This window comes from Schistocerca serialis, chromosome 8 (genome assembly GCF_023864345.2).
Source record: "Schistocerca serialis cubense isolate TAMUIC-IGC-003099 chromosome 8, iqSchSeri2.2, whole genome shotgun sequence".
In the NCBI taxonomy this organism is placed as follows: Eukaryota; Metazoa; Arthropoda; class Insecta; order Orthoptera; family Acrididae; genus Schistocerca; species Schistocerca serialis.
Genome location: NC_064645.1, coordinates 427,931,940 through 427,956,788, shown reverse-complemented (window position 1 = coordinate 427,956,788; position 24,849 = coordinate 427,931,940). Strand labels below are relative to the sequence as shown.

Here is a 24,849-nt window from a genome sequence, read left to right as displayed (position 1 = left end):
TATTCAGAAAACTGTCACCTTCAGCCTCATTTTGGCCCAGCAAGTCCCGACAAATTTCCATTCGATGAGTTTTTTCGTTCTTCTGTAAGCATCCGCGGGACCCACGTCGCACAGACTTTGCGATAACCAAGATGTTCCAAAATTATTTCCAAGGCATTACAGACGACTCTGAGTACAATTCTCTGGTCATTTTCCACCAATCAGCACGGATGAGTTGATCAAGATGCTCTTCATTGCGAGGGATGACAGCTGAGCAGGGTCGACCGAGCCGTGGCTTGTCAAGCACATCCCTTTCACGACCTTGAAAATCCCGTACCCATCGCCTCACATTGCTCACGTCTATTCTATCGTCCCAATACACCTTTAGCAAGTGTCGATGGATTTCAATCAGCGCAGTTTCTTCAACAACAAGGAATTCAATTTGTCATCGCTATTTTATAGCTGCGTCCATATCAGACTTTATTTTGGAACACTCCTCTCCTGGCGCCAGCTATCGCAGAACAACGGAACCACCTGAAAATGAATCAGGAAGGTCCAAGCACTAGCCCTACACCAACGACACCTGGCGCGGACATCAAGAGTCACCGCAACAAAATAAGAGCCATTACTTCGGATCGACCCTCGTACATTTTTACTCTGCAACGATCCGCTGGGGACCATGGGTTCCTGGTACAAAAACACCGTAAAAATGGGCCTGAAAAAGTTTCTAAATTTTGTCGACGGGGTGTTGGTTGACACACTACAGGAGATACTTTGTAACCCATAATCACTATTTCGGTTCGATATACTAACATAAGAAAGGTCAAGCGAAAGTGATAATGACCACTATGGAAGCCATAGCGGCGCAGGCGACCGGCGAAAGGGACCATGCGTTAACTGCAACAACCTCACTCTCACCATAGGTTAGCAGTGTAGAATTATAAACACCTGTTGTAACGTCAAACGAAAGAACTAGTTAAACGCCTGCTCTCTTGTGTCTGTGGACTCAGTTTGCAACTTTTAAATATAACAATTTTCAAGCTGTAGACAACCGTATTTAAGGGTGAACCTGTAGCGTTGCGTAATCTAGGAATAGTTCAGAAAATGATACATAAATGTAACTGTTAGTCATTCTGAGGCACCATTAAATCGGCTTAATGAAGGCGGTTTAAGTTTATTTGTAAAGGATTTTTCTATCATCTCTCACGTTCTTTTTGTTCTCATTATATTTCGTATACTTTATAATTTTCCATTTTCTTCTTAGATATTAATTCTCTTCTTCTATTCTTAAGGCAAGGTTTACTATCTTTTGGTTAAAAAAATCGATTTTTTAAAATTGCATTTTTGGATCCATAAAAGTGTTTAGAATCCACCCCTGAAACGGCTTTTCCGAATACGGAACGGAAATGTTTGGTATTCGCAGTTGAACAAAAAAATGCACCTGCCTGAAATCGGCCTTTTTCACGCACCAGTTTTTTTCGGGAATTTCGACATTGCAGCCGCGAAAAATTGTTCTAGGTGCCTCCCCATGACTAAAACTGATAAAGGGATCAAGGAGCTTACGACGTACTACAGCTTGGCAATCCGACGGCATTCCAATTCGGTGGAACAGATGAAGAAGGCAATTTGGGCAACGTAGTTCCACAAGTGTTCGACGGATGACCACCCACAACACCAAAATTGTCCGGCTGGAGAAACTAGTTGGTGCAAGTGGCGCATTGCAGAGGCTACCGGACATCTGGACGAATATCAACACGACCAGCCGCTCTCCAAAGAAGTTCAAAAAGTGATTCATCCGATCTATGAGGCCCTTTCGGAGGACGAGTTATTGTACAGGTGCTTGGGAGGAAACACACAAAATTCAAATGAAAGTTTGAACGCGTGTGTTTGGAAGTTGGCCTCCAAGCATTTGCATTCTGGTGCGAAGACTGTGGAGATAGCGACTTTCCTAGCAGTGAGCCGCTTCAACGAAGGGTATTCAGCAATTCTGAAGACCATGACAACGATGGACGTTACCCTGGGACTCTATTCGACGCAGTTCGCCAAGCATTCGGACGACCACCGAATTCAAGCGGCCGAAAGCCGCTTGTCACCGGTCGTACAAGCGATTTTGGAGCAGCGTAGGATGTCCCAGATCGAGCAGAACGCCCTCTATGAGGAAGAGGAAGGACTAGTTTATGGACCCTTAATAGCAGATTGAACGTAAGTTGCATAATATTGCATGTATATGCAATCAAAACTTCAAACGCGTTTTTCTCGAAATGACTCTTTTTTTTCATCGCGCGGTATAGTAACTTCATATCTACTGAACCGATTGGCATGATTCTTTGTTTCTAACGAAGCTAACTAAATTGTCTAGGAGTTGTGCCACTTTTATTCCGATCCATCAACTATAAATATTTTTATTTCCCCGACGAAGTCGAAAAATAAATAAAAAAAACCTATTTCTTTCAAATGGCCGCCATTTTGTTTATATGGTCCAAATAACTTAAGCGAGGTACAACTCTTAAAGAATGTTATATACTTCGCTAACTTCAACTCAATTTTGATTTCAGACGAGCCGGCTGACCTGTGACATACCGCGCGTGGAGGTCGACATCGAAATTTTGTTTCGTTCCGACGGCACTTCCGCCTTTCCTCTTCGACATTTCCGATCTAAAAGATTCCAGTTTATAGAGGAAGTATCAGAAACATTTTGAAATCTACAACACATCCCGAGAAAAAAATTCTCAAAGAACATGCTTTTTTCGGGCCAAAGATAGTCAACATCCCCTTAATGTAAGTAGGATTGTTGTCAATGGCAGAAGCTACTTCTAACATGTTATAGTCAAGCTTCCATAATGTTTATTAAGAGTCATAAAGGAAGCAATAAATGATATAGGTCACTAATTAAGTATTCACTTGGTGATTTCCAGAATGGTTCCGTAAACTGTCATAATGCGAAAAAAGCTCACAACTCAGCTTTTAGCTTTGTTACTGACACTAGATTACACTCATAACTGGCGTGAGATATGAGTTATCGAGAATTCCATGTCACCTACTACATTATGCAAATTAACTCTCTTTATCATTAGTAAATTAGCAGTCTGTAGGTTGAGTATCGTCAATATCGCTATGAACCAACGTGCTACCTTTACCTGAAGAGAAAATTTGACAATCGAAAAGTCATTTGCTCTCAATATAGTTCGTCTAATAGGTGTGACCTTACTTTCTATTCTGTACCAAACTTGCACGATTTTTGCAGAAAGAACAATGATTATAAATATCCGCAAAGAAAACTTATAAATTTAAAAGTAATTTCTGTAAAAAGATTGAATCAGAAGTTTCTATTAACTGGACTTTTAGGCCCTATGAAACAGGACATGAGTGAAGCTGCGCTTCTGCAACGAGTAACTTTTCTCATGTGCAGTTTGTTATATGCTGCTAAATACAGAGTCCGCCAGAATAATGTATACAGTCTTTGTCAGGTTCTATCGAGATATAGATATTGTCGTTCGATTTGAGTTACGAATGTGTTTTAGTATGGTCTCTGGCTCGAAAGATGTTAATGCTTTCACCTCGGTATTGAGAAAACAAGAAGGCTGGAGCACGCTTGACATTCGAGCAACGAAAATGTATTATGAATTGGTTTTTCAAGTTTGATAATGCCGTTGAAGTGCAACGTCAGTGGAAGCGGGCGTTTTAAACAGACCCGCCAACCCGCCTAACGATTAAACGAATCATTGACAAGTTTGAATTGCATTGAACGATTTTTTATGTTCACAAAGGAAGATCAGGAAGACAGTGAACAGTTACAAGTCCTGCTTCGTCGGCTCTCGTGCTGGAAACGGATTTTAATTCTCCAGAGAAGTCTGCTACGCAATGTGCATGTTAAGTGGGAGTTAGCAGTACAAGTGTACGAAGAATTATGAAAGCTGCAAAATGGAAAGTTTAGATTCCACAGTTACTGCACGCAATTAATGATCACGATCCTGATCGCCGGATGCAGTTTTGCGAATGGGATCGGCAAATGGTAACTGATGACGAACAAGTTGTGAAGAAGGTAGTGTGGAGTGACGAGGCACAATTTAAACTTAATGGAAACGTGAATTGGCATAACAGTGTGTACTGGGCACCGGAAAATCTGCATGTTTATGTGGATAAAGCGGTCAACCTACCAAGGGTTTATATGTGGTGTGGACTATCATGTAGGGGCTTGGTAGGACTCTTATTCTTTGATGCTTCTGTCAGTGGAAAAATGTATCTGGAAATGTTACGCACATCAGTTTTGCCAGGTATACGTGCGCTTTATGGAGCTGATGAAGAGGTGCTCTACCAACAGGACCGGACGACACCACACTATCACTTAGCCGTACGAGCTTTCCTGGATGACAATTTTCCGGGGAATTAGATTGGACGGAGAAGGGCCATTGAATTCCCTCCACGGTCGCCAGATTTAACACCTATGGACTTTTACTTCTGGGGAACTGTGAAAGATAACGTCTATTGACGTAAGCCACGCACGTGGAGGAACTTCGCCAGGAGATTACGGCGACATATGCAGCGATCTCCACTGTAACTGACGCAGTTGCGGCGACCGCTCGTCGTTCTGTTATGTGTATAGCCACCAACGGTGAACATTTTGAACATTTAAAGTAACCATGTTCTAAAATGAAGGTTGTACAACATGTGTAATCAATTTTTAAATGTAAAATAAACAGGTAAATTATACTTTTCGTTCCTTAAATTGTGTATACATTTTTCACGCAGACTCTGTACATCGGTACAGAATTTAAGACGATTTGTAGTTCACACATCCATGAAGTTTTACTGTTTTTATCTCTTTCATTTTTGCGGCTGGTCCGTTCGTCATCGAATCTGAAGGTTCTCCCTCTCTCTTCAAATGTGTCAACTGAAAATTATAATTGGGGAAGTTATCGCGAAATAACTCTAAGATTGGCTCAACGCAGTTTCTGCCTACACAGACAATAATTAGTTCAGAAATGCTTTCATTTTCTCAGGAATAACATCCTGCGATTTTTTTCTTGATAATAACAAAGCTCGTACATTCTAAATTGGTACACTCCACTATCGCCTCCAAAATTCGTAGCGAGATAAAATAGTCCCTCGCGTTGTTAGGAGTGGCAGTTACAGTACCTTTTACAGGACCAGGTGGATTTTCGTGTTGTTGTGTACTCCACTTCCGCTTTTACTCTACTGAATTACATCACGACCGAAACAGAATTCAGCATTTCCGTAGTTCGTCTCATCTGAAGCTTTACTGCTGTCTTCACTTGCAACGCTCGAGGACATGGATTCATTTGTCTGCGGTCTGTAACTGTCTGAACACCCGTCATCGCTCTGTTAAGAGAGCACTTAACCTTCAAATAATTCAGAAACGGTTAATTCAAATTTTTGATCTCTTTTTTTTTACTATAGATGATGTTTGCTTCTAACAGAAAATATGGATTTCATGCTATAAGTAAAGGATAAAATTATCTTTCATAATTATTCTGTTTTTGAAACTAAAGTCATGCTCACATGAAACATTTTTGGCGTAAAGGAAAACACTTACTTCCGAAAGAATACTAGGTTGTAGCTTTCTGACTTTTTGACAATGTGTCAGTTGTTGTTAAGTAATCTTGCCAACATAAAATGCCACTCGGAGCAAAGACAAACAGATTTAGTTTGTTAGCTGGTGGGATAGAAGATCGTCGTCATGCATTAGAGTTTTAGAATAACAAAATTAAAGGACAAATACGATTAGCTTGACATACACCAAATAATGTTTTTCCTAAAGAAAGTAATTTGTGTTTCAAAGATTACGCAAAATACAAAAAATGGAAGGTTACGAATGTGTTTTAGTATGGTCTTTGGCTCGAAAGATGTTAATGCTTTCACCTCGGTATTGAGAAAACAAGAAGGCTGAAGCACGCTTGACATTCGAGCAACGAAAATGTGGCCTGGTCGAAAAGAGCCTTGTTATGTATGCATCCATGTGTTAAGACACTCTTTCAGTAACTTACCGTTTGTCATCGTCCTTCAAGACGTAAAATGTGAAGTCCCTTGAGTCCCTGACTGAAGCCCCAGCTTTTGTAGAGCTATGATTGTAATACAAATTCTGGTGGAACTTAAGAAACATTATTCACAGAAATTTCAGTTTTATTCTTAGAAATAAAAGTTGTCTTGAGGCATCGATTCCAAGTCGGATTACTGAAACATTCATTTGGGTTTTTGTTTTGTTTCATGCAGTCACATTCTCAGACGATCTGGATGCGCAATCACCTTAATGTTCGCTTTTTATGTGTATTACAACTTCAGGTAATTTGTCCTTGCACCAGTAGGTATTATCAACACATTCAGCTTCCCTTAACTTGCACTGTAGGACATCACACAGATAATGTATACTCCTTTCGTCAATCGCTTGTTTGAAAAAATAAGGAGACCACACGGCTTTCGGATTTGTTTTGATTCTACTACTATTGACGTAGAAGCAAACTGTATTATAGTTGTAAAGCGTAATTATTAAGTGTAGTTATGTATGGCATGTGTGCGTATTTCTTTGAAATTAGAGTGGTGGTACTCTACGCTGAATTAACAGTTAGTGAAAAATTGAGAATGTTGTTAATTAATGACTGCTTTTGCCTGAAACTTAAAGAAAGCAATACATTTAGTTTTGGAATTTAAACAGTGTAGCGTCAATCATAAATCCACCATATGGTCATGAAGGTTTAAGTGTACACGTTTGTCAATTTAAACGGAAAAGCTTCTTGCACATTAATTTCAGCAGTTCTGTAGTTCGTTCTGTGTCACTAGTAGAATTGTTTTCATCTGGCAAGAAGTAAAGACATCGTACTATGCAGTAATTAATCAAAAATTGGTTCAAATGGCTCTGAGCACTATGGGACTCGACTGCTGAGGTCATTAGTCCCCTAGAACTTAGAACTAGTTAAACCTAACTAACCTAAGGACATCACACACATCCATGCCCGAGGCAGGATTCGAACCTGCGACCGTAGCGGTCTCGCGGTTCCAGACTGCAGCGCCAGAACCGCGCGGCCACTTCGGCCGGCAGTAATTAATCCCTCGGCTGTATAAAAGTACAGTGCGTACAACACGAAATGTACATTCACATTCACCTGCACTACCGAAACTATGCACGTAAACATGTCTTAATGATAATGTTATGACCCACACCCACAATTAAGTAGTTTTTGTTGTCCATAAATACAGCAAAATGATATTCCTTAACCGCCACTGAGCTTCCTTTAGCTTTATAAGTGTATCGTTATGTTGGTACAGAAATGTTTGATTTCTTGTTTGCTGGGTGCTTTTAGCTTGTACGTACGGCGTTCAACATATCCTTTATCACGTCTGAGTTGTTAACTAATGGTAAAAGAATTTAATATATAAAGAACAAAAATTATTTTGGAAGCTAGTTTCTTCTTCATATGTTTTTATATTCCATGAACGAATATCAACTAATTAAGAGCATGAGTAAATAAATATTCGTATTTACTTGATTTGCTGCATTTAATTCGTTTTGACCACAGCAAGAATCACCATGGGACTGATTATTATTATATGTATGAGATTAATTTACGCATCACAGAAGATAAATTACGAAGATTGTTTGTTAACAGAATCTCTACAGAGGTAGACAGTCTTCACATGGGTATAAGTTCGAATTAGAATGGCTTGGGGTGAGAAGCGACACTACGCACATCCAGTGTTTTAGATGGGAGGAGGAACTTTAATTTTTTACCAGAAATATTGACTGAAAAAAGCAAGGCGATCTACAGCAAGCCTTTAATCCTTGGATACGTATTGTGCTAACACAGGTACTGGTTTACAAACAAAAAATTTTACGGTTGTAATTTTAGTACAAGTAAATTGTGTCAGACGCACAAGTTTTCTGGTTACCTTGTTCTTGAATAACAAGAGAAATCGTTCTGCCTGGTTATGGGGATCAAGAACACATGTCAAAGCGCTGTTGTTGCCAATAGGCAATAACCAAGTCACAAGACTCGGTGAAGGAAAATTATAGGTCGTCACCCTGATAGTGAAATTCTGCAGTATTCACCAATAATTTGGAGTATTTTGTGACATGACGCGAACACATGCCGACAACACTTGCTACAGCGGAGACTGGTTGCATTTCAATAAGAACAATTGTAAACAGTATGCAGTAGATTTTTGTGAAGATTTAAACGAAACAGCGAAATAAGACACAAGACATAGTTATGAACGACAATTCAGAATCTTGTAAAAACGAAAGACATTATGCAGTACAACTCGGCGCTCCTAAGAGGTACATCTACAGGTTGACAGTTATTGAACTTTATTAAATTAAATCGTCATAACTTCTGAACGTTTTGCTTTAGGACGTTCAAACTGCACGGTTGGCCGCGGGGCATGATGGAAATTAGTATGGTTTGGTTTAGCGACGGAGACCACTTTCATTTGGATGGGCTCGTCAATAAGCTAAATTGGTGCATTTGGGGGACTGACAATCCGAATTTAGCAATCGAGAAGTCTTTTCATCCTCAATAGATGACTGTATGGTGTCCAATGTCCAGTCACGGAATAATCGGTGCGGTATTCCTTGACGGCACGGTGACTACCGAACGATACGTGAAGGTTTTGGAAGATTATTTCATCCCCATTATCCAAAGTGACCCTGATTTCGACAAGATGTGGTTCATGCAAGACGGAACTCGACCCCATCGAAGCAGGAGAGTGTTTGATATCCTGGAGGATCACTTTGAGGACCGCATTCTGGCTCGGGGTACCCAGGGGCCACTGGCATGGGCCTCGATTGACAGCCCATATTTTCCGGGTATGAACATGTGCGACTTCTTTTTGTGGGGCTATATTACAGACAAGAAGTACAACAATACCCTCAAAACCATTGTAAGTTGGAAACAGCATTCAGGATGTCATCGACAGCATCGATATTCCGACACTTCAGCGGGTCATGCAGAATTTCGCTATTCGTCTGCGCCACATCCTCACCAATGATGGCAGGTACATCGAACATGTCATAACCTAAATCCGGATATCTGCAGTGACGTTTACATGTTGAATAAAGTGTTTGCACGCCGTGGATTGCAACTAATTTACGTTTTTTCATATAGTTCAATAGTTGTCACCGTGTACACTACTTTAAATACGCAAAGACCTTTGACAATGTGGTCAAACAGCTAAAAGGTATTACATATCATACAGATAGTGAGTTACAAATCATATTGGCGTAAAGCACTGTTTTCTGATTACGAGAAACTGAAGCTTTTGGTGCATTTGATAAAATAATCTATCACTTTCATATATTTATTAAGTAAAGTACAGTGGTATGGATTATTTTAATAAATGTCATGTTATGGATTATTTAAAAAAATGAACTAAACAGTTCAGTTTCTCCAAGCGGGAAAACAATGATTTAACAACGCTATGACCTTTAACCCTACCAATATGTTTTATTACGGTCTCACAATTCCGCCTAGTATTTTTCAGTTGATTACTGGACTCAGATAGTACCAAACAGAGGGTCGGCTTTCGCTCAATTATAATGAGCAATAAGGCAAATTTAGTGTGTCGTACGCAAATAATTTTTATGTCCATAGCTGCTGAATTAAGACATCGAGCTTTTTGAAATATAATTATAAGCTTTTGTCTGTGGCATTGGGAACATCCTCTGGATGTAAACGACGTGACGTGTGAGGAACTTGAGCAAAACTAAAAAGATACTATCGCTGCAAACCACTGACCCGCCGCTAGGTGGAGAGATTACACGAACCTCCAGCTGTAACAAATGCAAGCAAACACGTAACTCTGGTGCACCTTTCCTTCGCGTTTGAACTCAATCAGCCTGTGCTCTACTGACGTAGCGATCAGACAACTTTATGATGAAGCTGTTCAGACCTCCACAATGTATTCGACCGTCGAAAAAGTGGATATAGTTTACTTTTATTGTGAACGTCGCTAAACTGTTAGGGCAGCGGTGCAGATCTCTACTGATGACACCATGATCGTGCAAAGCCCTCACGATCTGTCTCGGAAACATCATAAAAATGCAAGAAACTGGAAGTATGAAGAATAAAATACGCTAACGTAAACGAAGTTCAACTATTGAGAGAAACGCAACGAACATTTTAGCCTGGTAATTGTGGGGTGGCTTGAATGTGGTAGTGGGATCCACAAAAGGCGTGTTCTGCGAATGCTACACCTCAACGAGCCATCAGCATCTGCGTGGCAATGGACAGAGATCGGAACTTCGGCAGAATGCCGTTTTAAACCAGTTAAAAATCTGTCTTCAATCTGAACGTGAATCTGTACGATTTTCATCTTTGTGCTTAAAATGCCGTAGATTTATGTTGTCTTTTTCGTCCGTTTTTACGTAAATGCCTAATTGGGGAAATAAATGTCTTTGGTGACATTTTTTATTATTATTTTTTCTTGTATTATTAAAAACAGTAATGAGTGCAGTATAAAAAGAGATAACAGTAGGTAAGGTCTATAATTATCGGTCGGGTTAATCCGTCTTCCAATCGATTCATACCTTCTTCAAAAGAATAATGCGTACCAGGGCTAAAACTCAGTTCCGTTATTGTTCTAAATTTCTTTTCCTTTCACTTTCATTGCGACAGTCTTGTGTCAGGTAGCTAGTATCATGCCGATATTCGGTGTTCCTCCACACAGTAAATTGCGAAGTTACATTTTTACTGACGGGGAAACACTTCCGTGCTCCGGCCGCTGTGACCGAGCGGTTGTAGGCGCTTAAGTCCGAAACCGCCCCGCTGCTACGGTCGCAGGTTCGAATCCTGCCTCTGGCATGGATGTGTCTGATGTCCTTAGGTTAGTTAGATTTAATTAGTTCTAAGTTCTAGGCGACCTCAGAAGTTAAGTCACATAGTGCTCAGAGCCATTTTTGAATGCTGCGACAAAGTAATGAAAATCACTGAAAATGAATGGCTTGTTCAAATGGCTCTGAGCACTATGGGACTTAACATCTGTGGTCATCAGTCCCCTAGAACTTAGAACTACTTAAACCTAACTAACCTAAGGACATCACACACATCCATGCCCGAGGCAGGATTCGAACCTGCGACCGTAGCTGTCACGCGGTTCCAGACTGAAGCGCGTAGAACCGCACTGCCACACCGGCCGGCACTGAAAATGAAGTAAAAAATGAGAAAGAATTCAGGACTTCAATTGGGGACTCGTGTAATCCTACCGTAGTTTTATCGCCAGTATTATTGTTCCTACAGAAGGCGACCAGTAAAATGATTACTGCTTTCAGGAGGAAAAGTATCATACATTTATTTACGAATTTATTACAGCTAACGTTGCTTGATTAGATTAGATTAGAGATTAGATTAATACTAGTTCCATGGATCATGAATACGATATTTCGTAATGATGTGGAACGAGTCGAATTTTCCAGTACATGACATAATTAGGTTAATTTAACAACATACTTAAGTTAATATAACAACTTTATTTTTTGTGTTTTTTTGTTTTTCTTTATTTTTTATTTTTATTTTTTATTTTTTTATTTTTTTCAATATTTTTGTTTTTTTTCTTTTTTTTTCTTAATTTATATCTAAAAATTCCTCTATGGAGTAGAAGGAGTTGTCATTCAGAAATTCTTTTAATTTCTTCTTAAATACTTGGTTATCTGTCAGACTTTTGATACTATTTGCTAAGTGACCAAAGACTTTAGTGCCAGTATAATTCACCCCTTTCTGTGCCTAAGTTAGATTTAATCTTGAATAGTGAAGATCGTCCTTTCTCCTAGTATTGTAGTTATGCACACTGCTATTACTTTTGAATTGCGTTTGGTTGTTAATAACAAATATCATAAGAGAGTATATATACTGAGAAGCTACTGTGAATATCCCTAGATCCTTAAATAAATGTCTGCAGGATGATTTTGGGTGGACTCCAGCTATTATTCTGATTACACGCTTTTGTGCAATAAATACTTTATTCCTCAGTGATGAATTACCCCAAAATATGATGCCATATGAAAGCAATGAGTGAAAATAGGCGTAGTAAGCTAATTTACTAAGATGTTTATCACCAAAATTTGCAATGACCCTTATTGCATAAGTAGCTGAACTCAAACGTTTCAGCAGATCATCAATGTGTTTCTTCCAATTTAATCTCTCATCAATGGACATACCTAAAAATTTGGAATATTCTACCTTAGCTATATGCTTCTGATTAAGATCTATATTTATTAATGGCGTCATACCATTCACTGTACGGAACTGTATGTACTGTGTCTTATCAAAATTCAGTGAGAGTCCGTTTACAAGGAACCACTTAGTAATTTTCTGAAAGACAGTATTGACAATTTCATCAGTTAATTCTTGTTTCTCAGGTGTGATTACTATACTTGTATCATCAGCAAAGAGAACTAACTTTGCCTCTTCATGAATATAGAATGGCAAGTCATTAATATATAATAAGAACAACAAAGGACCCAAGACTGACCCTTGTGGAACCCCATTCTTGATAGTTCCCCAGTTTGAGGAATGTGCTGATCTTTGCATGTTACGAGAACTACTTATTTCAACTTTCTGCACTCTTCCAGTTAGGTACGAATTAAACCATTTGTGCACTGTCCCACTCATGCAACAATACTTGAGCTTGTCTAGCAGAATTTCATGATTTACACAATCAAAAGCCTTTGAGAGATCACAAAAAATCCCAATGGGTGGTGTTCGGTTATTCAGATCATTCAAAAATTGACTGGTGAAAGCATATATGGCATTTTCTGTTGAAAAACCTTTCTGGAAACCAAACTGACATTTTGTTAGTACTTCATTTTTACAGATATGTGAAGCTACTCTTGAATACATTACTTTCTCAAAAATTTTGGATAAAGCTGTTAGAAGGGAGATTGGACGGTAATTGTTGACATTAGATCTATCCCCCTTTTTATGCAAAGGTATAACAATAGCATATTTCAGTCTATCAGGGAAAATGCCCTGTTCCAGAGAGCTATTACACAGGTGACTGAGAATCTTACTTATCTGTTGAGAACAAGCTTTTAGTATTTTGCTGGAAATGCCATCAATTCCATGTGAGTTTTTGCTTTTAAGCAAGTTTATTATTTTCCTAATTTCAGAGGGAGAAGTGGGTGAGATTTCAATTGTATCAAATTGCATAGGTATGGCCTCTTCCATTAACAGCCTAGCATCTTCTAATGAACACCTGGATCCTACTATATCCACAAATTCAATACGACACTGTATTACTTCTCATCTCTCCAGCTGTACCACACATGAAAAAAGGATGAGACAACTTTAAAAGTGCTACTTTCAAATATGTTTCACATGACACTCATACCACATGGTTTCCACAATGTGTCAGAAGAGATATGAAGCCTGTTTCTTGATGTCGACAAATTGATTTCCAGTATTAAGACGATCTTTGTGAAAGCTCCATGAAGGGTTCAAACATCTATCCCTTAGCTCATGAAGTGACTTTTCTGTAACGCATACTTCGAAGTGTTTCTGAGACCCCTGCGTTTTAACCGAGTTTTGAGGCACAAGTCATTTGAAATTTTAAAGTTGTACAACATTTATTTTTACAGTTATTTAACTGTTGTTTGAACCCTGTTGATCTTATTGCACTAAATAAAGCCTGCAGTATTTTACTTTTTGTCACGCAAAATCACATACTTTTGCGCGGTCTTTTCAAAATTGCACACATAAACGAACTGTTAGAAATCTGAATTCTACATTCTGAAAAATAGCAGTATCTCTGTAGCAATTAAATTTTCAAATAAACGTACATTCCAGGGTTTAAATTTGCACATAAAAATTACCCTCGATCGGTACAAAAAGAAAGTCTGCAAAACTGGCGTTCAGTGCTGGCATACAGATTCTCCTTTATCGCTACACAAAACACAATTGATTTTAACAAAGTTTTGTTTTAGTGGAGGAACAGAAAGATCTCCCCCACAACTGTCCTGAAGTCCCTCCTCTGAATGATCCTCCACTAGAAGAACTGTGATCACTGGGTATTGTAATATCGTCTTCTTTTATTTCTTGACCTATGTCACTGACATCTCCCTCCATCCAACGACTAACAATTTCATCAAAGTCTGGATGGTTAAAACTGACAAGTTCCTGCTAACATATCTTGTACTATACTGAGGAAAACAGGCACGTAGTTCACAAGGCGTGGTCAAGGAGACCTCAACACGTGTCATTAATACGTGTCAGGGTAGAGGGTGTATAGTAGCATTCTTCAAGAACCAACCTCGCGCGATCTCAAGGACCACACGTCGTGGGCTGAGTTCCAGATTTACCTCCGTCCTCTCGACCTATCACAACCAGACTGGGGACATTGATTTCTGCAGCAGTTTTTTATGCATGATGTGGTGTCACCGCCAGACACCACACTTGCTAGGTGGTAGCCTTTAAATCGGCCGCGGTCCGTTAGTATACGTCGGACCCGCGTGTCGCCACTATCAGTGATTGCAGACCGAGCGCCGCCACACGGCAGGTCTAGAGAGACTTCCTAGCACTCGCCCCAGTTGGACAACCGACTTTGCTAGCGATGGTACACTGACAATATACGCTCTCAATTGCCGAGACGATAGTTAGCATAGCCTTCAGCTACGTCATATGCTAAGACCTAGCAAGGCACCATTACCAATTACTATTGATACTGAGTCATGTACAGTCAAGAGCGACGCTCATCACTAATCGATTAAAGTTAAGTATTCCACCAGCTACGTCCGTTTTTCTAAAGTCTAATTCCCTTGTCCTGTTCCAGACCTCACGCCAGCCTGCGTGAGCTAAAACGCGTGCCTTTCTGCTTCCTCTAGTACCCGGTGTTGGCTCTCCTGCCAACCCACAACACATGAAATTTCGCAATTGTAGCTAAGGTGGTGATCGCTCTGGAGGTTAATGCACCTTCTGTGGCAGCAGGAAGGAAACCTCTCGAATCTTCGGAAGTGAGAAGCGACTTGATCTATGTCACTGGCATCTCCCTCCATCCAGTGACTAACAATTTCATCAAAGTTTGGATCGTTAAAACTGACAAGTTCCTGCGAACACATTTTGTGCTATATTGAAGAAAACAGGCTCGTAGTTCACAAGGCGTGATCAAGGAGATCTCAACACGTGTCAATAGTACGTGTCAACGACAACCGAAGAAGGCGATAATGCAACCGACAGCAACATATTGTCTTTTATTGCTGCCGAATCCGGTTTCCTGCCACATGTGATCTGCCAAAGGACTGGGAAGCCTTTGACGACATCAGCGAAAATTCTGGATGATGGAGTTCTAAGACTGCAGACGGTGCCAGGGAAGTGATATACATGAGTTAGGGAAAAATGCAAAATTGTGTTTTTGGAAAATCCTGATCTTGACAAACGGAAATCTCCAAAAATTTTACAAGGTGATGAGTCAACTGCTAGAGAAATGGACCCTACAATGGAGCAAATATAATACAAAACTGCCACGTTGTTGAATCTTTGAAATGTTTCTAAATTTTTCAAGATCAGAATTTTTCGAAAACACCATTTTTCAGTTCCTCCTCTGTAGATGTTAAGGGGTCATTTTCTCAGATGGAAAATGTGTTATGTGACAGGAAACTCAGCTAGACTCCAGAAAATTTAACAAAAGTGGTTGGCTGTCGCGGCAACGAACAAACCGATAAGGTGCTGTAATGCATAGACTTTCAAGAAACATTTTAATTTTTATTTCAGGTGCAATTAGCACTTTGTTTAAAATTTTAAAGTTTATACATAATAAATGTACTAGTGCCGGTGTGTAGACACATGGCTCACGACATGTGGAGGTTTGGCCATGAGTCGTGTTCGGATAGCCTAATGGTAAGGACACCGCTCGCGATAAGCGGGAGATCCGGGTTCAAGTACTGGTCAGCCACAAATTTTCATTGTCGTCTTCCCATTATACAGCAAATGGTTGTCCGTATTCCCAACTTCGAATACATTTCATGTATGAATTTAAATATTAGGAAACTATTTCCTCGAAGTATTTATGTGGAATTTCGTCGTATAAGAAATTGAAACTAGGACGACAAACAGTGTAAATAAGAAGTGATCGAATTGGGGAGACCAGGCTGAAATGGATGTAGGTTACTGACACGAAAAACTTGCACAAGGTAAATTTCGGACTCGAGACCGCAACATTTTAATCCATTATTTACGATCGTATTAAATCAAGCTACAGTCTTTCTTGTCTATCGCTGACATCGATCTGTTGTAGAATTTTAGAACATGTATTTGCTCGCGTATCATGTCATTTCTGGAATCAACATGGATTCCGGAAACAGTGATCGTGTGAGACCCAACTCGCTTTATTTGTTCATGAGACCCAGAAAATATTAGATACAGGCTCCCAGGTAGATGCCATTTTCCTTGACTTCCGGAAGGCGTTCGATACAGTTCCGCAGAGTCGCCTGATAAGCAAAGTAAGAGCCTACGGAATATCAGACCAGCTGTGCGGCTGGATTGAAGAGTTTTTAGCAAACAGAACATAGCATGTTGTTCTCAATGGAGAGATGTCTACAGACGTTAAAGTAACCTCTGGCGTGCCACAGGGGTGTGTTATGAGACCATTGCTTTTCACAATATATATAACTGACCTAGTAGATAGTGTGGGAAGTTCCATTCGGCTTTTTGCGGATGATGCTGTAGTATACAGAGAAGTTGCAGCATTAGAAAATTGCAGCGAAATGCAGGAAGATCTGCAGCGGATAGGCACTTGGTGCAGGGAGTGGCAAATGACCCTTAACATAGACAAATGTAATGTATTGCGAATACATAGAAAGAAGGATCCTTTATTCTATGATTATATGATAGCGGAACAACCACTGGTAGCAGTTACTTCTGTAAAATATCTGGAAGTATGGGTGCGGAGCGACACACACCGTTGGGGGGCTTGCGGAGTATAAATGTAGATGTAGATGTACAGCCTGACTTTCATCTCGGAAATATTTAGAAAATCGTTTAAACGGCATCATTCATCGTCAATCTGATCTGTGAATGGCTGACTGAAAAGGAATACTTGTGGCTTCCAGAGCTCTGGATGTAGAGGACGTCAGGTGTGAAATACACTCCTGGCAAATTGAAATAAGAACACCGTGGATTCATTGTCCCAGGAAGGGGAAACTTTATTGACACATTCCTGGGGTCAGATACATCACATGATCACACTGACAGAACCACAGGCACATAGACACAGGCAACAGAGCATGCACAATGTCGGCACTAGTACAGTGTATATCCACCTTTCGCAGCAATGCAGGCTGCTATTCTCCCTTGGAGACGATCGTAGAGATGCTGGATGTAGTCCTGTGGAACGGCTTGCCATGCCATTTCCACCTGGCGCCTCAGTTGGACCAGCGTTCGTGCTGGACGTGCAGACCGCGTGAGACGACGCGTCATCCAGTCCCAAACATGCTCAATGGGGGACAGATCCGGAGATCTTGCTGGCCAGGGTAGTTTACTTACACCTTCTAGAGCACGTTGGGTGGCACGGGATACATGCGGACGTGCATTGTCCTGTTGGAACAGCAAGTTCCCTTGCCGGTCTAGGAATGGTAGAACGATGGGTTCGATGACGGTTTGGATGTACCGTCCACTATTCAGTATCCCCTTGACGATCACCAGTGGTGTACGGCCAGTGTAGGAGATCGCTCCCCACACCATGATGCCGGGTGTTGGCCCTGTGTGCCTCGGTCGTATGCAGTCCTGATTGTGGCGCTCACCTGCACGGCGCCAAACACGCATACGACCATCATTGGCACCAAGGCAGAAGCGACTCTCATCGCTGAAGACGACACGTCTCCATTCGTCCCTCCATTCACGCCTGTCGCGACACCACTGGAGGCGGACTGCACGACGTTGGGGCGTGAGCGGAAGACGGCCTAACGGTGTGCGGGACCGTAGCCCAGCTTCATGGAGACGGTTGCGAATGGTCCTCGCCGATACTCCAGGAGCAACAGTGTCCCTAATTTGCTGGGAAGTGGCGGTGCGGTCCCCTACGGCACTGCGTAGGATCCTACGGTCTTGGCGTGCATCCGTGCGTCGCTGCGGTCCGGTCCCAGGTCGACGGGCACGTGCACCTTCCGCCGACCACTGGCGACAACATCGATGTACTGTGGAGACCTCACGCCCCACGTGTTGAGCAATTCGGCGGTACGTCCACCCGGCCTCCCACATGCCCACTATACGCCCTCGCTCAAAGTCCGTCAACTGCACATACGGTTCACGTCCACGCTGTCGCGGCATGCTACCAGTGTTAAAGACTGCGATGGAGCTCCGTATGCCACGGCAAACTGGCTGACACTGACGGCGGCGGTGCACAAATGCTGCGCAGCTAGCGCCATTCGACGGCCAACACCGCGGTTCCTGGTGTGTCCGCTGTGCCGTGCGTGTGATCATTGCTTGTACAGCCCTCTCGCAGTGTCCGGAGCAAGTATGGTGGGTCTGACACACCGGTGTCAATGTGTTCTTTTTTCCATTTCCAGGAGTGTATTTTGCTATACAGAACAAAAATTATTCTCTTACTACTTTTCCTCCACTCAGCGGTGTTTGTTTTCATTTATTTGCGTACCCCAACGTCCAATAGCGTGATAACTGTCAGATTCTTCTTATAGTTACTAAAATAGAAAATATTGGGGCACATTAACAGGATTTACTTGAGGTGGTATATCATATTGATAACAGTGCTCAATTGCATGTAGATGAAGCTCTAGTTTCTTCCAAATCGACTGCAAATAAACTAAAAAACTGAACACAATCATACGAGAGAAAACTGATAAAAGAATGCCTTTGTTCTCTAATCAAATGGACATGGCCTGCACGGTTAGGCACAAGCAAGGGCGGAAGTTAGAGACCTCAAGTGTCTTCAGCGGGTGGCGTACAGCTTTCACTCCCCTCCGGTACATAAGTTGCTCATGAAAAAGGCTACTGTCTCGTGGGAGACAAAACTTTTCCTCGGCGCTGCGGCTCATTGTACATGCGTATTAGATTTCTTAACCCTCCGAGGAAAGGCAGGAAGAGAGTTTATTTTTTAAGAAACTCCGTTAGCGTCGGCAGAGCAGCTCGGCGGATGGAGCAGGACGAGGAGGGGGTGGAGAAAGTGAGGGAGGAGGAGGATGAGGTGGGCAAGGTGGTCTCTTTTGAGACCGCAAGGAGAAGGACCAGGGGGTGAAGAGCGAGGAGGTGGGGGCGGGGGCGGCTGGCGGTAACTCGATTTGGTCACCTCGCGCCGGCGGCGCTGCCTTTCGGGGGCTGATTGCGGGCTCGGGGGCGGCGCGACCGCCACACCGCCTCCGCCACCGCCCCCAATTAGCGACGAGCCCAGACTCGCCGCTTCTCGTATCGCCGCCGCCTAATCCGGTTACCGCTCCGGCCCCTGCCGCTCTGCGGGTAGGCAGCCCGCGCTGCGCCTTGCCCGTCTCTTCGGAGACACGGCCAACTCCCGCCTACGCCGTGCCTCCACGGTAACCGAGCTTGACCTCTTACAGAAATCCACTCGCAAGCCGAACCAATCAAAACAGTCACTCACAAGACGAACTGTTTTCTTCTCACTCTCCACAATTCCGATCTCTAGTACGTTTTCTTCTCCTTTCGTTTCATCCGACTTTCTAGTACGCTAGATTAATCACTTTTTTGTGTTCTGCTTCTTTCTTTTAGCCCAGTATTGTTGCATTCCTTCTGATCTAACATACCTTTCTTTTTCTGAGATTTTTATCGTTCGTCTGGTATTTTGATTTTGACTTGAAACCTTTCCTGCCTGTGTTTTTTATTTTATGAAATTTATTTGTTGCTGTTTCATCTGTGAGCTTATTTTCAGTGATTTGGATTTCCTTTAAATTCTCCTCCTTATCCTTAACTCAATTTAACTTTTGTAGTTTTGTTTTGGAAGTTGTGAAAAGCTTTTTTTTTTTTTGTTAGTCTAGTTGGTTTCATTCTCACGACGAGTCCATAAAAATGGATTCTTCTTTTACTCCTAGTGTCTGAGAGTTTTTCAGTTATTTGGTCAAGAATGTCATTTCTGGCATGGATTAGTTTATTGTTATGGAATATGCGGCCTTGGATTTTTCTTAATATCTTCCTGTCTTTGATCTCCACCCTTTCAGTTGGCATGGACAATATTTCATCTACATGTAGGGCTTTCGGTTTGATTGCCGTGTAGTTGCATCTTACTTTTGCAGTCCATGCTATGGACTTCTGTTACATGTGTTTTTAGCGAGCTGGAAGTCAGTTCAACTTTATTTCTTCTATATTCAATCTTATGTCTTATAGATGCCATTACCTTTCTTTCAAAGACATTCCAGCCAAAACATTCTCCAAGATCTCTGAGTTCTTTTACGATTTCTATTTCTTGAGCTCTCATTTAAAATCGTTCTCTGTGTTTTTTATGTTTTCCAATATATAGTCTTTGTGAAGAAGATTTTTTAGCTTCAGAGTCAGACTTTTGGCTTCATTTCAGGTCTCGGCTAGTACGGCCATTTCACTTGCAAAAGCTGGGACATTGATTTTGATGCCTTTATAGTTTGTTCCTCTTTGGATTCCGCTAGCGGCCTTTGTGTTCCACTTTTTGACTACTTTTTCTAGAGCGCAGTTAAATGGCAGTCTGCTTTGTAGTTTTTCTCTCCTTATGGACTGTTGAGAGCTCTAGGATACCGGACTCCTGATGCAGATCCACAAGAACACGTTTAAAGAATGTCATTGTACTCCAAGAATGAGTACAAAGGGATTATATTTTCTTGGAGAAGTCATAAGTATTCTGACAGTTTTTACAGAGCCCGCCATGAATTCCTACCCTGCACTAACCTCTTCATCTCAGAACAGAACTTGCAACAAACGTGACGAAGCGTCGTTATGTGTTGTTTAAAGATTTTCAGTGAAATTAGCTGCATTTAGAAACTAAAATGAAACCGCTTGCGTTAACCTGGTTCCGGACCCAGTCCAGCACAAATTGTCCGCCGCCACTGATTCATTTCAGTGCCTAAATGCGGCTAATGTCACCGAAAACCTTTAAATAATTTTTGTATTGCTGCTGGATCACGTAACGTGTCTGTCTTTTCGGACATGTCCGAAAGAACAGACACCACGTATATATGTAATTATTTGTTGAATATATTACAATCTCTGTCTTCCTCTCTACAGCTTTTACCCCCTACAACTGCCTTTAGTGCTATGTAGGCTATTAGTTAATGTCTTAACACATGTCCGATCATTCTGTTCCTTGTTGTAAGCGTGTCCCAGATAATTCTTTCCTTATTGATTCCACAGCGAACGTTCTCAGTTCTTGTCAGTCCAACTAATTTCGAACAACTTGCCATAGCACCACATGTCTTCCAGTTTTCCCACGATGCGTGGTTCACTTCCATACAGTGCTGTACTCTAAATGTTCGTAATGTTCTTTATTTTCTCAAACTAAAGCTCATGTTTGATACTGGTAGACTTTCTTCAGCAGAGAATGCCCTCTTTGCATGTGCTAGTCTGTTTCTCGGATTGCCCCTACATCGTCCACAATTCGTTATTTTGTCCATCACTTGACTACTTCGTGGTCACCAGTTTTGATATTATCGCTAATCACATTTCTGCAGCTCTTCATTCCTTCCGTCCTTCTTTCTTTCCATATTTTTTTTTTTTTACTCTCAGGCCACATTCTGTGTTCAATAGACTTCATTCCATTCAACTAGTATTGTAGTTCTTGCTCACTTTCACTCATTTTCGTCATTATTTCTTTCATGTGCAGATTGAGCAGTAGGAGAGAAAGAGTGCGTACACCCTTTTCCTCGAAGCATTTCGTCTCTGGTGTTCCTTTCTTATTATTCACTCTTAGGTTCTTGTGGATATAGTATATTACCTGTTTTTGCATATAGCCTATACTTATTTTCTCAGAATTTCTAACATCTTGCACCAATAGTCGACGGTTTTTTATAGGTCGACAAATCCTATGAATGTGTCTTCATTTTTCATAAGTCTTGCCACCATTATCAAGCACAACGTCAGGATTGCCTCTCTGGCAAAATGATTGTCATCTAATAGAATCTTTCTGCTTCATTCTTGTGTAAATTATTTTTTTGTCAGCAACTAGCATGCATGAACCGTTCTGCATTTACCTGCTCTTATTAATATTTATTTATTGTTGTAGTCTTATTTAAATTAGTTCGCGTCTGACACGTAAGCTCCAAAGTATAACGACGTCGTCGCGACAGGTACTGCAGCAGCAGTTAGCAATTACTCTCTTTTTTTTGGGTGAAATTTTTACCTTCCAGGAAACTGTTTCAAACTTATACGTCATATCCCGAAAACTACTGAACTCACTAAAACACTTTTGTTTCCTGGCATACCAAAATACATCGTATGGTAATGGCTCGCAACTTTGTTCAGTATCTGATTGCGTTTGCTTTGTATAAGCTTCAGGAAACATCGTGCTTTTGCTACTTTTGCCAAAATTGAACTCACAAAAAGTATGAATATCGAAGTCGCTATCTCCTAAAAAAAAAGCACGAAAAATTCTGCAATTAATTTGTGGTGTGGATCCCTATAGTGTCTCAAAGCACATCGGAAATCTATTCTTTATCTGAATTAGGATGCAAATAGCAATTTTATTTGAAATAAGTGAAATTTTCGTATCCGGAAAAGATTCCAAATAGCGAACTGGCAAACACAAAGCTTTGCGGAGCGGAAGTGGCATCAGAGTGGGAACCGACAGCGTCAGTATTGCTCCACTTGATGTGTTGAAAGCTAGTGGAGCTGTAGTGCTCTCGCCAACAGTACACGCCGAAACTACTTTAGATCGACTGCAATGAGACTGGACCACATTAAATTACGTCATTGGTTTGACTTTCCATTCATTTCTCATTATATCTTCGTGAATTCTCTTTCTGTCTTCAGTCGAATTCCTTACAGTTTTGCTCTCCAAAAGCACTTACCTTCTTTCAGTTTTTTCGTTCTTTATGAATTTCTGTATAAAATTTTCGAGGAATTTACCTGGGTTCTCCTTAGATTTGGTTTAAATTTGTTTAATTCTGTGTATGATTTTCATTCGTTACGTGCGTATTACGATTTTATGGATAAGTTGTTGGTGGGAGTTTGCAGATAGCCATAAAACACTCTTTTTAGGATGTATGGGGCGAGGTTCGATATGTTTTTCAGATTTTTACTGGTATTTTATGCTGTGTCCTTCTTCTGTTCTGACTGTGCCGAGAATCTTTCTCATAATTTGGGCTTACTTTTCTAGAAAATTTTACTTTTAGCCTTTTAGGTGAAGTGTGAGACTTTAGCTGGTATAGCTGTCTGTGTTCTAGTATTTGATTGTTGAATTTGAAGATAATTTTTTTATTTTTGTAGATGTTGGAAGTTTTTCCTCTTCAGTTCCTTTCGGCGAATTCTCTGGGATTTTTTACCCCCCCCCCCTCCCAACCCCCTCCTAACCCCCTCCCAACCCCCTCCCAACCCCCTCCCAACCCCCTCCCCACTCCAGTAAGTTCAAAGATCTTATCTAGGCGGAAAGTTTTGGAATGTCGAGTTCTGAGCTAATGAACTGAGGTTTTTTGTAAAGAAATTTGCTAATCTATTTTTCAGTACTTTTTTTTGAGTGTTTCTATCTGTTTGACTGCAGTAGTCTCATCATTTGCTGATGTGTCCGAGCCATTTGCAAGGTCCGGGCACCATCTTCCTGTTGCCCTAGTTGTGTGTCTAGCAGTCTAGTCTTTTTCCCATTTTCGGATGTCTTTGTACAGAACGATGTTAAACAGGAGTGGAGAAGTGGAGACAAAACGTTGCCCTATCCGACGTAGGATTTCATCAGGGAGAGGTCATACATATCAACTGTGAATTTCATTTCAGAACTTATGTTGCTTAGTGTGAAACTAGGTTCAGAGTTTTTCGATCAAGTCCTCGTACTTCGACGATGGGAAAGAGAAACTGTCTGTTGATGGAATCCTATGCTTTATTTGAAATCGACAAGGGAACAAATGATCAGGCTAATCCCGACTGCTTTGTCTATTTTTTTTTTTTTTTACACAAGATCCAGCTGTGCGAAAATCGGCTTGGTATTCACCAATTTTGTGATCAAGTTGTTTGTGCACTTGGAAGGAGACATCCTGAGAAAATTTTAAAGATGATATAGGGCAATTCTGTTCTTATTTGCTTTGCCTTCTTTGTGTGTGTGAGTGAGTGAAGGCGCATTTCCAGTCACAGGACAGCTTCTCCGTCTGCCAGATATTTGGGAAGATGAGTGTGACTTCGTTGAAGGAATTCTGCCGAAGATTCTACGGCAAGTCTGCATTGATGTTGCCTTCCGCTGAAGGCTTGTCTGGACTTCTTATGTATACGTGGGGCAGATTATAAAGCATGTGGAGCCATTAGTTAGATCTAGTCTCCTTTTCTTTCTTATCTTTCCAAAACTTCTGCATCCTTCCACTGTGCACCTGTCATCGTTCCAGTATGCATGCGTTTTGAGTCTCAGAGCCTTCTGTTGGTTTTGGATGTGAACATATGAGTCGAGTCGACAGTTTGGCAGTATACATAATCTGTTTAATTGCCAGTGGGTCAATAGAGGCTTCCTTTCTATCTTTATGCATGTCAGATAGCCATCGTAATCACCAGCCTTCCATTCCTGCTAGATACCCATAGCATTTCAGACGTCTTTTCCATGCAATGAAACTAAATCGTCAGAGATCACTACAATTCTTATCTTTTGCATACAGACAGCGTTTTGGATCTTTTTTTCGCAAAATCTATCGAGCTGTTTTCTGGATGACATTGACACCCATGGCTAATGAAGATATCTCAACTAGGTGGAGTGCTGTCTGGTACAGTCTACTTACATCGTACGACCACTGCTCAGAATGTGCTATATATGCAGAGTGTA

At 41.1% G+C, this 24,849-nt stretch overlaps 1 protein-coding gene across 1 annotated transcript in view; it reads right to left on the bottom strand.

Moving 5' to 3' along the window:
• LOC126417050 (atherin-like) overlaps nucleotides 1-24,849 on the bottom strand; it is a 171,772-nt gene that overhangs the window by 5,653 nt on the left and 141,270 nt on the right. The window contains exon 4 of the mRNA XM_050084942.1: nucleotides 19,140-19,344. Within this exon, the coding sequence (XP_049940899.1) occupies nucleotides 19,140-19,344 (205 nt within the window). The remainder of the gene's footprint in view (nucleotides 1-19,139; nucleotides 19,345-24,849) is intronic.